Raw genomic sequence first — 14,666 nt, forward strand, 5'->3', positions numbered from 1 at the left:
TTTTTTGAACTCGTCTCATACCAGTCATACCAGCTTGATTGTATGACAGACATCAATTCTGCCAAAAACTGTCAACGGAATAAAACTGGTCATACAATTTAAACCGGAGGCGAGGCAGGGCGAGGCACCATTGTAATGGTCGAAATGAGAGAAAGTACGCTCTAAGGGTGGATGAAAATGTTCCCGTATTTAATCAAATAATCTAGTTGAGGCGCTCTAATTCGATCTTCAAGGGGAATTGGATTTTCATCGAAGCTCACTTAGAGTTTATCGAATAAGGGAGCGTCGTTTATGAGAGTTTCTTGTTGACGGGGACTTTAAATTTCATCGAATAAGGGAGCCTATCCGATAGATAATCGAATAGTAGAACGTCGACTTAGAGAGCGTCAACTGTATCTATTATGAAGGAATTTTACGTTTTTTCTCTCTTTTCTTCGATCCTTTCCACAGTAAAAATTTCATACCTTTAATTTCTTGTATTTTATAGTGCTAAAAATAAAAAGTAACCTTAAAAAGCTTTACCAACTGAATACTTGAAATCACATCAAAATGGCTGAGTCAGCAAAACCAATGGGAAGAGAAGAATCTGTACCAGACTTGAAAACTTATGTTGCACAGAAGAAAGATGTGAAATGTGTTGTCTTACTCGGTGCTTCTGTAAGTATCACATGTACCTATTTAAAACGCCAGGTGGGGCTTCTCTGTCCCTGTCTGAAGCATAATAATGACCCATCTTTAAAAGAAGCTTGCTCCTTGCTTCGCGTCATGCTAGTTGTTTATCTTGATTTGTTTAATTGCTGGTACAAAACTATAGTCTGCTACCGTGGTCTGCTCACTACTACTGATTAAAGTTTCCGCATTATTTTGCTTTAATTGTCGTCGCCCTGGAAATTGAGCTTTTTGTACCGTGACATTTATTTGCCACGACAATTTTCTGGTTCATTGAATTTTGAAATACTGCAATACAAGTCAATACTCTTTAAAGTAAAGTTACTCTTAAAATGAACATAAATTCTAAGTAAACAGGACATACTTGATTTGGTGGCAGCTTTGGCTCGGCCGATTGGCTGAATGTTGAAAAATTCATGTGTTCTTTAAATTATTATCTTAAGAAATTACTGTAATCAGACTGTTTCTTTTGTTATTTAGGGCGATTTGGCCAAAAAGAAGATCTATCCTACCTTATGGTAATTTGATATATTTTCTTCAGAAAGTTCTTCTTGAGGATTACAAAATAATAATATTGTACTGACTGACGTGTTCCGTATTTCTTCAAAAAGGCTAACGGTGTTCTTTTAATTTACAAGATTTTAGGTGCGGCACTCACAAGAGAGCTGCGATCATGAGGTGAAAAAGAAAATATTTTCTAAATTTGAAGTTTTTACAACTCTATACCTGTTATTTTTTATATTTCTTTCGCAGGGAGTTGTTTAAACACGACTGGCTGCCAGCGCACACTTTCTTCGTCGGTTACGCTCGTTCCAAAATTACGGTTGACGAAATCCGAAGAAGATGCGAACAATACCTTAAGGTACTTAAGAAAATTTACTTTGTTTCGATTTCTATAGGCTCTTTCATAAATTATTTTAAGTGTAACGACTGCTTCGTTTCAAAGGGGACAAAACCTCTTAAGTCTTCAAGTGGTTTCAACTTCTTATGAACTCCCATGGAAAAGCAATATTTTGAAAACGAGATAAGCGTGACGTAATTTATGAAAAGGTCAATCGATAGGCTAGATTTCAGATTAAAACTTTACTCCGAAAAGACTTCTGTACTGAAACCTATGAGGTCTTTTCGGAGTAATTGTATATAAGGGCTACTAAGACTACACAATAAACAGCGACAGTAGCACAAATGTAGAACATTCGCATACGATGCGTAAGGATGCTTGTTTCTTAACTTCATGCAAAATCACGTGAATTCTTCCATGATTGCAGGCCATTATATTATAATTACAACGAACTCGAAAGGCCTCTTAACACTTATTTCGTACTCATAGGTTTCAGAGGCCCAAAAAGAGAAATTGGAAGAATTCTGGAAAGTCAACAGCTACGTTGCCGGTGGTTACGACGACCCTGAAGGATACAAAGCCCTCAATGATCACATTCGAATGAAAGAAACTACCGCTAAATCGGATCGTATTTTTTATCTGGCATTACCACCCTCCGTCTTTATCCCTGTCACGCAGAAATTACACGACCATTGTGAATCTCAAACGTAAGTATCTAAATTTAGTTTATTCATTTTCTGTTTATTGAACACTTCTCATTTATGCCTAAAAAAACTGTTCTTATTTTTGGAACTTTAAGCCTCAAAATTTTTTATCGTGTCCTTATTTTATGTGAGCCAAACTCTAAGCGACCTTAGTGCAGTAGTAGAGCATCTGGCTGCGGTTCGCAAGATTGTGGGTTCACCCAAGCCGGGTCATACCAAAGATTTCCAAAGTGGTACTTGATGCCTCTCTGCTTGATGCTCAGCAATTAAGAGAAAGATCAAGGGTAAGTAAGTGGAGCAATCCAGGGAGAAAGTGAGAGAGAGTGGAGCCCGTCGGAGACTTATTCAAACCTCGTCACTGTTCTTATAAAAACAATAAACGATCTTTTTTATAATAAGAAAATCTATTATTTCAGAGGATGGACGCGTATCGTCATTGAGAAACCGTTCGGTAAAGATTCGGCATCGTCAGCAGTTTTATCAGACCATTTATCCAGTATTTTTAAGGAGAATCAAATCTACCGTATCGATCATTACCTTGGTAAAGAAATGGTCCAGAATCTGATGGTGCTCAGGTGAGTGAGATAAACTACTCTTGTCTCCCGAATAGACGCCCCCCGCTAATTGTTAATTGAAAAAAAATCCATCCCCCCCGCCCTTATTAAGACCCCCCTGTAATTAAATTCGAGTAATTCAATATTTTATTACAGTGTAGAAAGACCTTAAAATTGTGAAAATTTTCCTCTCCGTTAGTATTGGTTCTTATTTTACGTGTTTATTTGTTAAAGTTGCTTGTTGTTGAAATTGATATCAGTTAAAAAAATTATGTCTTCAAATTACCCCCCCCCCCCCCCGCTTGTTAGAATTTAGAAAATTTTCCTACCCCGCTGCTTATTCGGGACCCCCCCCCCCCGTCTATTCGGGAGACAAGAGTACTGAGGTACAAAAAGTCTAAAATCTGTCAGATTAAATGAAAGGACATCATATAACGTCAGATTAGATGAACGAATTTCCTTACCATTTACTTGCACAACATTGAGCATAACTTTTGAGAAATTTTTCTTTTTATTCTGATTTGTCAGCATAGAGGTGCGCCTCCTTTCTATATCATAAAATGGAACATCTTTAACTTTGTAACAATTTCTGAAAACCATGTGTATCTCGAAGCCTACTTATGTTTTCTTATGGGTTAAACTAATTATCACGATCTCTTGATGTTTTCTTTAGATTCGCGAACCGTTTATTCACACCGCTTTTCAACCGTGACAACATTGCAAGTGTGACCATCACGTTCAAAGAAAACATTGGCACGTATGGACGAGGTGGATATTACGATGAATTTGGTGTCATCCGGTATGTTTTCTTTGCAGACTGGGATCTATTTGGTAGGAGTCTTATTTAGGCCTGGTGAACGACGAATTTTACCGGTCAAAGACACCGAAAAAAAATTCGACCTGCTGGTTTAAAACTTGGAGTGGCGCTTTCATTCACGATAATTTGTAAATCTTATATGAAAGATCTTTAAATTTCATCAGATTTGAATTAAGAAATTGAAAAAGGTTGTTTTCCCAAATTTGGGACAACTCTCGACGGCAACTTTATACGCGCCATGCATCCATATGTCAGAGGGAATGCAAGCAGCCTACAAATTTTCATGCTATTAAAGTAGCTGAAAGATTCAGAAAATATTTCCTTAATTTGGAGACTTTATATATTTGAAAATGTTTTTTTCTTTCAGTGATATTATGCAGAACCACATTACGCAGGTGTTGTGCTTAACAGCAATGGAGAAACCCGCTTCCAAAGATGCTGACGACATCAGAAACGAAAAAGTGAGAGAATACCATTTTTATGTCTTTTTTTCTTTCATCGGCATAACGTGAAAGGAATCTTCGATTCTGGCGAAAATTCTTTTCATAGTGTGCAGAGGGGTCCAGTCCCCAGCATTTTCAGGGGGGGGGCAGTTCTAGTACACAACACTCCCCGAATATTTTTTGAAAAATACAGCCCCCAATCAAGCAAAAATGGTTTAGTCCCCCCCCCCTAGGGGGGGTGCATTCTATGCTTTTTTAGCAAAATGAAAAGGATATAATAAACCAGAGTCAACACATGAGTGGTATATACAGGAAAGTCTCTTCAGGGTACGCGTATTAATCTAGTGGTTATCGGTCTTTAAATACGCCCTGGAGGCTAGGGTTCGATTCCTATTGGATTTTGCGAGGATTCTAAGAGTAGTGATTTCGAATGCTCCAGAAAAGGGGCTCTGAACATGCAAATGATTTTTTATTCCTTATTTTCCCAGTTGAAAGTGTTGAAGTGTATTAAACCACTCACAATGGATGACATTGTTCTCGGCCAATACAGTGGAAACCCTGACGGTAAAGGCGATGAGAAGTTTGGATACAGTGACGACGCAACCGTACCTAAAGGCTCCAAGACGCCGACTTTCGCCTGTGCTGTGGTCAATATCCAGAATGAACGTTGGGACGGCGTCCCGTTCATCTTGAAATGTGGAAAAGGTAAATTTCGACTGCTGAAAAGAATTACCACCTCATTGGTGTGGTAGAAAAAAACTTAATATCTCCTCAGTAGGGAAAATGACGAAATGTGACTGCTTTAAGAACGACACAAGAAGAAAGAAGGCTACCTTAACGGTATCATTACTGTCGGTCAATCTATAAACCAACAAGAAGCCGAAGTGGCATAAAAGCTCAGCGACATAGTTTGTTCGCAATATGAACACTTCGTACCAAAAGGCGAAATCTCTTCCAAAATAAACTTAGATTAAAAATGCACTACTTCTTCAAAAAAAAAAACGAATATACAGCACCACGGTCAGCGACATACTAATGAAGGGCCCGATGCTGGGCCAATGAAATCTCTCATTTTTAAGATTGTTTTGACCAACATTGAATAATTATTGTACTATTAGTGTATCACTTTCTACGAAAATCCCGATAATCTTTTTCAGCCTTGAACGAGAAGAAAGGTGAGATCCGTATCCAGTTCCGAGACGTGCCCGGAGATATTTTCGATGGTGAAACAGTTCGAAATGAACTTGTCATCCGTGTACAACCGAAAGAGGTGAGTTTTTAGTGTATCTTATCGGCCCTTTTTACGCCGGTCCTTTATAGGCGTTATTTTTACGTCGCCGACGTAATTAGGGCCGATGGAAGGGATTGGAATTAAATTGAAGTCGGGTTAAAAATGGAAAACATGATTTTCGGCTTAATAAAGGCAGACGTAAAAGTGGCTGGGGTAAAAATTGGCAGATGAGGTATATAACTTTCAAAAAAATGTTGAATTTTTATGAAATAATGGTTAGTTGAATTTGGCTGGGAATCTAATTTTGCGAAATAATAAATGTTGAAGGTCTTTTTTTCTTTTAGGGAAGGGGCCGATTTTAGCTGAAATCGCAAAATTCGCCAAATTGAATTCCCGCCAAAAATGAATTCACTTAAGGCACTTTAAAAATATTTACGGTGTTTTGTTTTTTTCCAGGCTGTCTACTTCAAGATGATGACCAAGAAACCAGGGATGTTTATCAACCCGTTAGAAACTGAATTAGATTTATCATACTCTGCACGATACAAGGTAATAATTTTCTTTTTCTTCTTTTGAAAGATTTGAAAGAATTTCTTCTTAAATTGTAGCCATTCTATTATCGGTCAAAGTTAGGGTCAGCGGCATTTCTATCCAATATGATAGCTTTATTTGGTAACATGTATAAATATGATATAAGATATTTGATACTGATACGCCCCCTGATAGAATATTAGGTTTTGAAGAAAAGGTGTTACTTGTGTTTTGCTTTTTCTGACTTTTATTTTAGATTACTACCTGTCACCTTACCATGTTACATTTAAAAATCAGATTTTATCAATATCTATTCTGATTTTTTAGGATGTTCACATGCCTGATGCTTACGATCGTTTATTATTGGATGTGTTTTATGGATCGCAATTGAACTTTGTCAGAAGGTAATATTTCGCCATGTTTAAACTTCTATATCTTTTTACTTGAAAGGGAACTAAGTTTACTAAAAATCCGTTTATACCCCAAGGAAAATGAACGGAACTTATTCATAACCTCCGCTATTTAGTTCCCTTTAAGATGTTGCTTTTCTGATTCCACTTTGTAACAAAAACCTTCTTGAGGAGTGTTTATAATCTTTATTTGTTGGCCGATTTTCAAAAGTCTGGAGAGCAAATACAAAATTTTGACAGAGTGCGATGACATTTGCAATGTACGAAAAATATGTTTTAAGTTTTAAGCTAGTGGCTGAGTTCTGCTTCGTTGTTGTTTTTTTTGTATTTTGTTGTGCTCCATTAAAATTAGCCTGAGTAAAGCGCCTAATACTCACTGTCTCTTAAACGAAACCATTGAAATGAAATTATATGATTACATTTCTTTCAGTGACGAGCTAGCAGAAGCATGGCGCATTTTCACACCTATCTTACACGAGTACGAATCAAAGCCTGAACACCAGCCAATTAAATATCAATTCGGAAGGTATAAAACCTTTATTTCTTTTCCATTTTCATTTACTACCTTCTTTAGTGCGGTATGCAAAATAATGCATATACAATAAACCTATCAACTCTTAAGCGCGGTCGGCTTTTTAAGTAGACTGGTGATGAATTTTCAAGGAAATGACGTCAAAATTCTTTGCTTTTGAGATTGTCAATGCAGGGGAAGAGCTGGAGTTTTTATAAGATACTTCACTAATTGGTCATTTGAAGTGATAGAGATGACTCGTTCTTTACAAAAAGTAATAAGATTCTTTTATTACTGGTTAACGACCAACCAAATTAAATAAGAGCTTGTAAAAACTCCAGCTTGTCCCCCAATGCAGCAGCTCATTCTTCTCCTGGCAAACAGGAACCCAGTCTCCTCACGCTTTAAAGGTTGATAGGTGTATCGACTCTCTTTCTAATTCGACGTCGAACGAAATTAAGAAATTCGAATTAGAGAAGAAATAATGAAAAATGAGGTCACTGTATCATTCTTTAGCCCAAGGTAAATCGCTCTCGTCATAAAACCTTTCGTTTGAATTTGTCCAGGCAGCAGCTTATATGTTTATTGCCGATTCTTTCAACTTTCCTACTATAAGCATAGTTTCTGTGGTAGCATGTAGCATTATGACATAATGCAGATTCTCTTTTGCGGATTACGTAAATCAAGTATGTGCATATTATGTTTCAAGTTCAGGAAATTTTGCGTTGAAATTGCGTTTCGGAGGAAGCGCCCCTTGCGACGAATGCTCATCACACAAAAACTTCTCCATGTCATTTATGGATTAGGTTAAAAGACCTTCTGCTTTAGCTACCGTATACCTTGACAGAAACGAGTGCTTCATGTTGTTTTTTTTAACAAAGTGGAATGGTTAAGAGCTAACCAGGAATTCTTAGCGACAATGTGTTCGTGTTAAGTAAGTGATACTTTACTGGGATATTTTCACAGTATTTCGCTTGTGTAAAAATTGTAAAAATCTTTTTAATGTTCCAGTCGTGGACCGAAAGAATCGGATGAGCTCGCTAAGAAACATGGTTTCATTTATTCTGGCACTTATAAGTGGGAGAACGTTTACAGCAGCTTGTAACGCAAATGAACTGTCCCATTTTATTTTATTAATATTATTAAAAACAGAACAAAAAATAATGTAAATATTAGAATATGGAAATTTAAAAGAAAGCTTATTTTACGTCAAAAATTGAAAACGTAACCAAACTAATAAACAGCTCCCTCACAATCATAATCGGGTTAATAACACTGAAATGGTTTCCACAATGGGCTTTGAAGCCCAGAAGACGCTTATCATAAAGCGATAAATTCTCTCATTGGCACATTCTTATTTTACCAATTTATAGGGTCCCCAAATATTTAAGCCCAACATTTCGGTCACATATCGTTTAAATCGAATCATGGTGATTTAAAAAAATGAAATCGTCGAACGTTGTGAAAAACGGTTCCCCAGTTTTCTAGAAGATTAGAAAGTAAATTGCAATTTGATTGGTCCAAAAAATTCCTTTTACCTCCAAATGAAAAAATTTTATAAATGAGTTTGTGAGTTTAGTCATGAAACGATCAGTGTTGCAACTTTTCCGTCTGTAGACGGATATCCGTCCAGTTGAGATACAAATATATCATTTCCGTCTTGCCAGTAAGAGGGTTTTTGGTTCAAATGACCATCTATAATCCTAAGGTTTCCGTCCATATTCACAAAACCTAGTTGCAACACTGAACTAGTTCTCTTTTTTCTCATTTTTTTCTCCATTTTTATAAACTTTTATAGTCGTGGACCAAAAGAGGCAGACGAACTAGCCAGGAAACACGGCTTCATTTACTCTGGTACATACAAATGGGAAAATGTGTACAACAAATAAGCTAGAATTAAGCTTACTCTCTTGGTATGATTTTTTTTGATAGTCTATTTTTGACACTTGTAAACTTTAGTATCGTACACGTAATTGCACTATTTTTCAAATTCAAAATCAGGGAGGACTCATAAAACTGATGTTTCATAAGTGCTACTTTAAAAAAATCAGACCAATTGTCTTTGAGCAGAAAGGTGTAATTATTATGCCGAGCCTTCTGGTCTCTCTCCTCAAATTTACACTCCCCAGCTAAAAAATGAATACATATATGAGATTAGGAATATCATTCCTAGCCGACTTGGTCAAAAATGCCAAAGAAATGCCTGGATTTGTCAGTATAATATGATTTGCGAATATCATTATAGCTGTCAACAATTTCTCAGTCGTTTTTGGACCGCCTACTAATCACCAATTGATTAATAACGATCCCTAATCCAATATTTTTCTACACGCAATATTTCTTACATGCACTGACACTAATTCACCATCTTCTATTTTTTTTGTTAATTTTTTGATTGAAGAGAATGCTTTGTTATTGTTATTATATTATTTGATAGATATTATTTCATAATTTATTTGTATTTTTTTGCTTTGACTTGTTTGGGAAATAAATTTTCGTTTTTTACGAATTAATTAACTACTTATTGAACTACAGTGACTGACGCTTTCGAATTCGACGTTTTATTATTCGATACGCTTCATTATTCGATGATATCGATAGTCACCGTCAACAAGAAACTCTAATTCAAACTCTCATGAATTACGCTCTACAATTCGATAAGTGCCCTTGTAAATCGAATTAGAGAGCGTCAACTGTAATTTTTTTATGAAAAATCTTTTGAGTGAACCATTCCAACAAGGCCCATGGTAAATGGTGAAAATAAAGCTTCAATAATGAATTTTTTTTTGAAATGTTGGTGACCACGCCTTCAATCAGCAAAATTTATGGACTGAAAATCCTTCTAAACTAGAAAAAAAACGACATATTCGATTTCAGATGTAAGAATGATAGAAATGCGGAAATTTCACAGAATGTGCATAATTAATTGAAAATTGTGGCTTAATTTCTTCAATGTTTAGGGGCTGTGATACAAGGGTATTCTTAGGTTGAGTTTTCTTTATATTTTTATACCATTCAATTAAATATCTTTCACTCCAAACAAAAATAATGAAATAAAAATATAAATAGTTTATTAAAAAAATATAGATTAGTAAGTAATAAGTAAATTAATATTCAGTGATTGCTTCATATCATCTACTCGAGTACACTTTTTCCTCAGCAAAGGTAAATGTCTCAATGCGTAGGGGAAATAAAATATCTACAAGCTACGTAAAATTCATGTCATAGAGCCTTTGTTATAAAGCTTTGCTAGGGGACTAGTAAACTTGTTGAGGTTGCACAAATTCGAAGAATTGTTCGAGTTATATAAAGAATTGTTTTTCGATTTTTAAAACATTCGAATTGTACATGTCGATGAAACACGTTTTTTCATACGAACAATCTTTATAAAAACATAAGGCTTCGATGGTCGAAAAACAATCAAAGTCATGATATTTGAGAAAAAAAGGGAAATTCCCACGAAATTTTACAACCACAAACGATTTGGAAGCGCTCTAAATTAGGTTGGACGGGTAGAGTTTTAACTCTAAGTTTAAACGCTAGACTTAAGACTAAGGATCCACAAGTTCAAGAATGGCCCAATAGGACTCAGAATATAGCATGGAAGTCAATAAACCCCTCCCGAATTAAAATGTTCAAATAAATTTATCAATTTGTCCAAAAGCGATTATTTCGCCCGAACTTTAAATTGCTGAAAACGAGGAATTAACCAAAATTCCCAATACATTTTGACCAAGATTGTACGAAGAACATTTTAAGGCTACCCTTCCTATTTCTTTGGAAATTGCTCTAAAAATGTTGAAAATAAAAACAAGTTCAATTTTAGGCTTAAAACTTAAAAAGTTAAAAATGTCCGAAAATATTGGACGTTCTTATAAAAAACATCTACAAATTGACATTATAAATCGTCACACATAGCGGTTGTATCAGTTATAAAGGTCACTCTTGGAGACAGGTTATTATTCAAATGCTCACATTCTGCACTGTTACCAGATCCTTTTGTTTTCATGACAAAACGATCATATAATGTTTTCACACTTTTCCATCTTCTGTCCCTCAATAAGGACAACTCACGTCGGAAATCGCGACGGTAATAGGCGTACATCAAGGGGTCCAGACACGGGTTTAACAATAAGATAAAATAAGCAGTGTTCATCCAAGCAGCCTCTGGATAAACTTTCTGATCAACAATTATGAGTTCAGTTATACAAGTCGGTATCCAGCACAAGAAAAAACTAATGGCCACCATAACGCAGACTTTGATTCCCTTTTTATTCGACGGTGGCCCTTTAACGCCTTTCATTTTAGACTGTATAGTACGAATGATGGCAAAATAAGCTGCTCCAATTAATAATCCCAAGATTAGAACCATAGAGAATAGAGTTATACCGTAATAGAGATTAATCTTAGCTCTAGCCATTGGATCAATATTCGGGTTAATTTGCCAAGCGAACGGCATGCATACGCAAAAAAAGGTCCACATCCATGCTACAAATATGAACAATCTGGCGCGTGATTTTGTAAAGTATTTTGGATACTCAAAGGGGCGCATTATCGATACAAATCGATCCAACGCAATGAGTACCAAATTAAAAGTCGATGCTAACATATTGAAACTTAATACTGAACCGCAGAATAAGGAACATTGTCCAACTCCGGCTGATGGTCCTTTCGCCATTATCCTTAATAGAGCACAATATTCACAGGGCGCTATTGTCAATCCTACCAATAAGTCACTGATGCTTAAAGACATGACAAAATAGTTCTGTTGGGTTCTTAATGGGCGGTTATTGGCAAATAACCATATCAACATTGCGTTTGCCATTATGATTAATAGAGATTCCATGCCAAGAAAAATCCAGAAAATTAACGGGTATTGAATCGGGTTATCGTTGTTCAATCCGTTCTCCCCGATTTCATGATGGGGGTTATTGGGATAAATGGTAGCCACTGTTGTTGATATATTGAAAGATTCATTCATTGTCTATTTTCTTTGTTCTATGTACTTGTTTTTTTATGCTGAAAATGATAAAAGTAGATTATAAAAAATCTTTTTTTTGTAAGAATAATTTTATAACAACAATGAGCCGAATACATAATAAGAACAATTTAAGCAATTCAAAGCTGAGCCTTTGATTGCTAAATTTCAAGCATTTTTAAAGTAGTAAAAACTTCGGGTTTAAAACCTTAAAGTATGTCTATTTTCACCTTTAAATACACGCTTTTTTTTATAAGAATACACTTTATAAGAATGTCCATGATGAAAATGGCCAAAAAATTAAGAATATGGTAAGAATATCATCATCATAGAATTTAGCAATTGAAGCTAAGAATGCCATTTTTAATGCATTTTAACCTGTAGATTGCCAATTTCGATCCTAACCTAAGAATACCATAAGAATATTTTTGGATGATTTTCGCCAAAAAGTTAAGAATATCCATGATGAAATGAAAAAACACCATTCTTATAAAAAAAAGAAGCTTGTAAGTGAGGCTCAAGGTGCCAAAAATTAAGAAGCTTTTTCTTCCCACAACCACCCTGTAAATGACCACCCCCCTATTTTACGTTTAAATAACATAACCCACCATATTTTAATCCCGCCAACATTCATCTGTAAATTCCAGTACACAGTTAGCAATCCCCCAACATGTGTATCTATCTGCCTCTTGTCTCCTTCGAACTCGGATTGCGTAAAAAAAATACCTGAACTCGAAGCCTAAGTCAATAAAACATTTTTCTATCAAAAAGTACAGTGTATAAAACAATATGTAAGTGAGAGCATAGAGGAAGGAAAACGAGACCAAATTTTAGGGGAATGTTGAAAAAAGGGGGATGGTTTTTTCGCGTTTTCTTGAGACCATAAATTTCATTGCTTTCGGTTTGATGATAAATATATCTTTACAACGTGTGAAGTTATACATCTGTTGTGATATTTGAATTACACTCTCCAAAGTTAATAAACGTAGACAAAACTTTTTTCTATATCTTTCCCTCTTCCCTTTTTTAAGGGTTCTAGGATTTTCCTCAAATTACAACCAATCGCTCAATTTCAAGAAAAATGTTAGTTCTTTCTTGAAAAGGAAAATACTATCTTAATCATGTAAACTGTAGCAACAAGTAAACCACGATTCTTCAGGATTCCGGGTGCTCCTTATAGATATACTACCTGGGCTTTTGTAGAGGTCTGCGATTCAGACTATTATTTGCTGTGTAATTTCCCGTCTCAGACGAAATACACGCTTTATAAGAATATTGATGAAATTGGCCAAAAAATTAAGAATATGCTAAGAATAACACCATCATGGAATTTGGGGAACTAAACCCAAGAATACCGATTTTTAGAGAATTTGACCTGTAAATGGCCAATTATCCCTCAGCAATACTAAAAGCTTCCACAAAAATACCAAATCTTTGCTCAAGGTATGTATCACATGTTAGATTTAGGATGGCTTGGATCCTAATCTATAAGAATACCGTTAGAATATTTCAGGATGATATCCATCATGAAATGAAAAAACATTCATTAAAGAAAATAGAAGCCTACCTTGCACTGGTCAACAGAGAAGCCCGATAAGCATAGTAAGGTCTAGACTTAGAAAAATACTGAGAACGAGTGATGTTTTCTCCCTAAATTTCTCCAAAATATTCACAATGTTTTCGAGTGCAGTCTGATTCTCCTTATATAGGACACAATCCCCCTTTCTTTGTCTTTCTACTTCTCACATTGTCCTATGCGGAAAAAAGAAGTCCATGGCCAACTTTTTCTACACGACCCCCGTTTTTCTATTCTTACATCATGGTGAATTCGTTGTTAGATATTGTTTTGTGCAGGGGGCTGTAACTTTCCTCCTATCGATATGTTGGAATTCTACTTGTAAATACGTGCAAGGAAGGTATTTTTCCGCTCCAATTTTAGCACTGAATCCTTTTAGGCATTGCACACGTATTTTGAGGGTTATATTTAGGTATCTTTTATCGCACGCTTTGTGTTCTATCAAGGGGAGAAGTAAAATATTGCAATGCCATATGTGTTTTGTTCGTCAATGGTTGGTTATATTTTTAGCAGATCGAAAAAAAGTCATTGCCTTTACCTGTATTACTATTCTGCTAAACATAATTCTTAAATGGGCATACTGCAATCTTTTTCAATGAAAAATTAACACTCCGTACCTTTTCAAAACATTCCTTATGAGAGGAAAGATATAGCAAAAAGCAAAATCTCGTTGGAAAGATAATTTTGAGTGGCTTGATGTAAGCTTTGTTGAATTCCCTAAAAATTTGAAAATCATCACGTCCTCTTTGCTTAAGGTCGTTTATTATTTCGCGAAAACAGAACAATATCTTTTCTTTTTCACACGATTTTACATGCACAAAAAGGTGTTTTGCGTACGTACATTTCCTTTCGACCCAAGCCATCCCTTATCCCTTTAGTGCGTAAGTAATAATTGGACGACCCCAGAGGGTCGAATGGCTGACTGAGGACCCCTCTCTCTTAAGTAAGTTGTCAAATTAGAGTGTTTTCTTTGGATTATTTGGGATTATTTATTCACTGTTATTTTGATGTTCACAATGCCCAATTGAAATGTCATTTTGAAGTCTTGAAAACTCTTTTTCCAAATTTCCAAACCACTAGTGGAAAAATATTTTCGTCCCATGGGAGATGAAAATCATTCAAAAAAACTTAAAAAGGCTTGATTCCTTAGTGAAATGTTTCGACAGATAATGATAAAGTTTAACCAAAATTTCTTGGAAAGTCAAAATATTTTCATTTATTCTAATTAACTTGTGGCGATGGGGTTTTTTTCAAAAAGATGGGAGATTAAATTGATAAGGTCATTTTTCATTTTCAAAACTTTTGGTGTGAAGGCTGGGCTATGTGGCCATATTTTTTTATCAGATTGTTCTAGGCCATAAAGTTAGACCTCCCATTAATTGTATGTTCCCATTTTTGCAG

At 35.5% G+C, this 14,666-nt stretch overlaps 2 protein-coding genes across 3 annotated transcripts; one reads left to right on the forward strand and one right to left on the reverse strand.

Annotated features, from left to right (window-relative positions):
• The first annotated feature begins 490 nt into the window (after positions 1-490).
• Positions 491-9,228, forward strand: LOC136805249 (glucose-6-phosphate 1-dehydrogenase-like). 2 transcript variants are annotated; one of them, XR_010846367.1, is made up of 14 exons: positions 491-657; positions 1,150-1,187; positions 1,423-1,531; positions 2,000-2,217; positions 2,631-2,789; positions 3,442-3,567; positions 3,953-4,046; positions 4,517-4,733; positions 5,186-5,298; positions 5,716-5,808; positions 6,118-6,194; positions 6,631-6,726; positions 7,723-8,304; positions 8,464-9,228. XR_010846367.1 is itself a non-coding variant. In XM_067061828.1 (13 exons), the coding sequence occupies exons 1-13, from the start codon at positions 550-552 to the stop codon at positions 8,598-8,600; spliced, it is 1,539 nt and encodes a 512-aa protein (XP_066917929.1). In that variant the 5' UTR covers positions 491-549; the 3' UTR covers positions 8,601-9,228. The 2 variants fall into 2 exon arrangements, 1 of the variants encoding a protein (XP_066917929.1); XM_067061828.1 differs by lacking the exon at positions 7,723-8,304 and having other exon boundaries at positions 8,510-9,228.
• Positions 9,229-9,703: 475 nt separating this feature from the next.
• Positions 9,704-11,726, reverse strand: LOC136805250 (adenosine receptor A2b-like). Its single transcript, XM_067061829.1, has one exon. The coding sequence runs from the start codon at positions 11,690-11,692 to the stop codon at positions 10,610-10,612; it is 1,083 nt and encodes a 360-aa protein (XP_066917930.1). The 5' UTR covers positions 11,693-11,726; the 3' UTR covers positions 9,704-10,609.
• Positions 11,727-14,666: the final 2,940 nt, after the last annotated feature.

This window comes from Clytia hemisphaerica, unplaced genomic scaffold (genome assembly GCF_902728285.1).
Source record: "Clytia hemisphaerica strain Z4C2 unplaced genomic scaffold, Clytia hemisphaerica genome assembly, whole genome shotgun sequence".
In the NCBI taxonomy this organism is placed as follows: Eukaryota; Metazoa; Cnidaria; class Hydrozoa; order Leptothecata; family Clytiidae; genus Clytia; species Clytia hemisphaerica.

Excerpts from the sequence above, each read along its gene's own strand:
- LOC136805249 (XM_067061828.1), top strand. The coding sequence starts at position 550 with ATGGCTGAGTCAGCAAAACCAATGGGAAGAGAAGAATCTGTACCAGAC. Across the intron at positions 1,532-1,999 it reads GATGCGAACAATACCTTAAG|GTTTCAGAGGCCCAAAAAGA; the intron begins GTACTTAAGAAA and ends TCGTACTCATAG. Across the intron at positions 4,047-4,516 it reads ACGACATCAGAAACGAAAAA|TTGAAAGTGTTGAAGTGTAT; the intron begins GTGAGAGAATAC and ends TTATTTTCCCAG.
- LOC136805250 (XM_067061829.1), bottom strand. The coding sequence starts at position 11,692 with ATGAATGAATCTTTCAATATATCAACAACAGTGGCTACCATTTATCCC.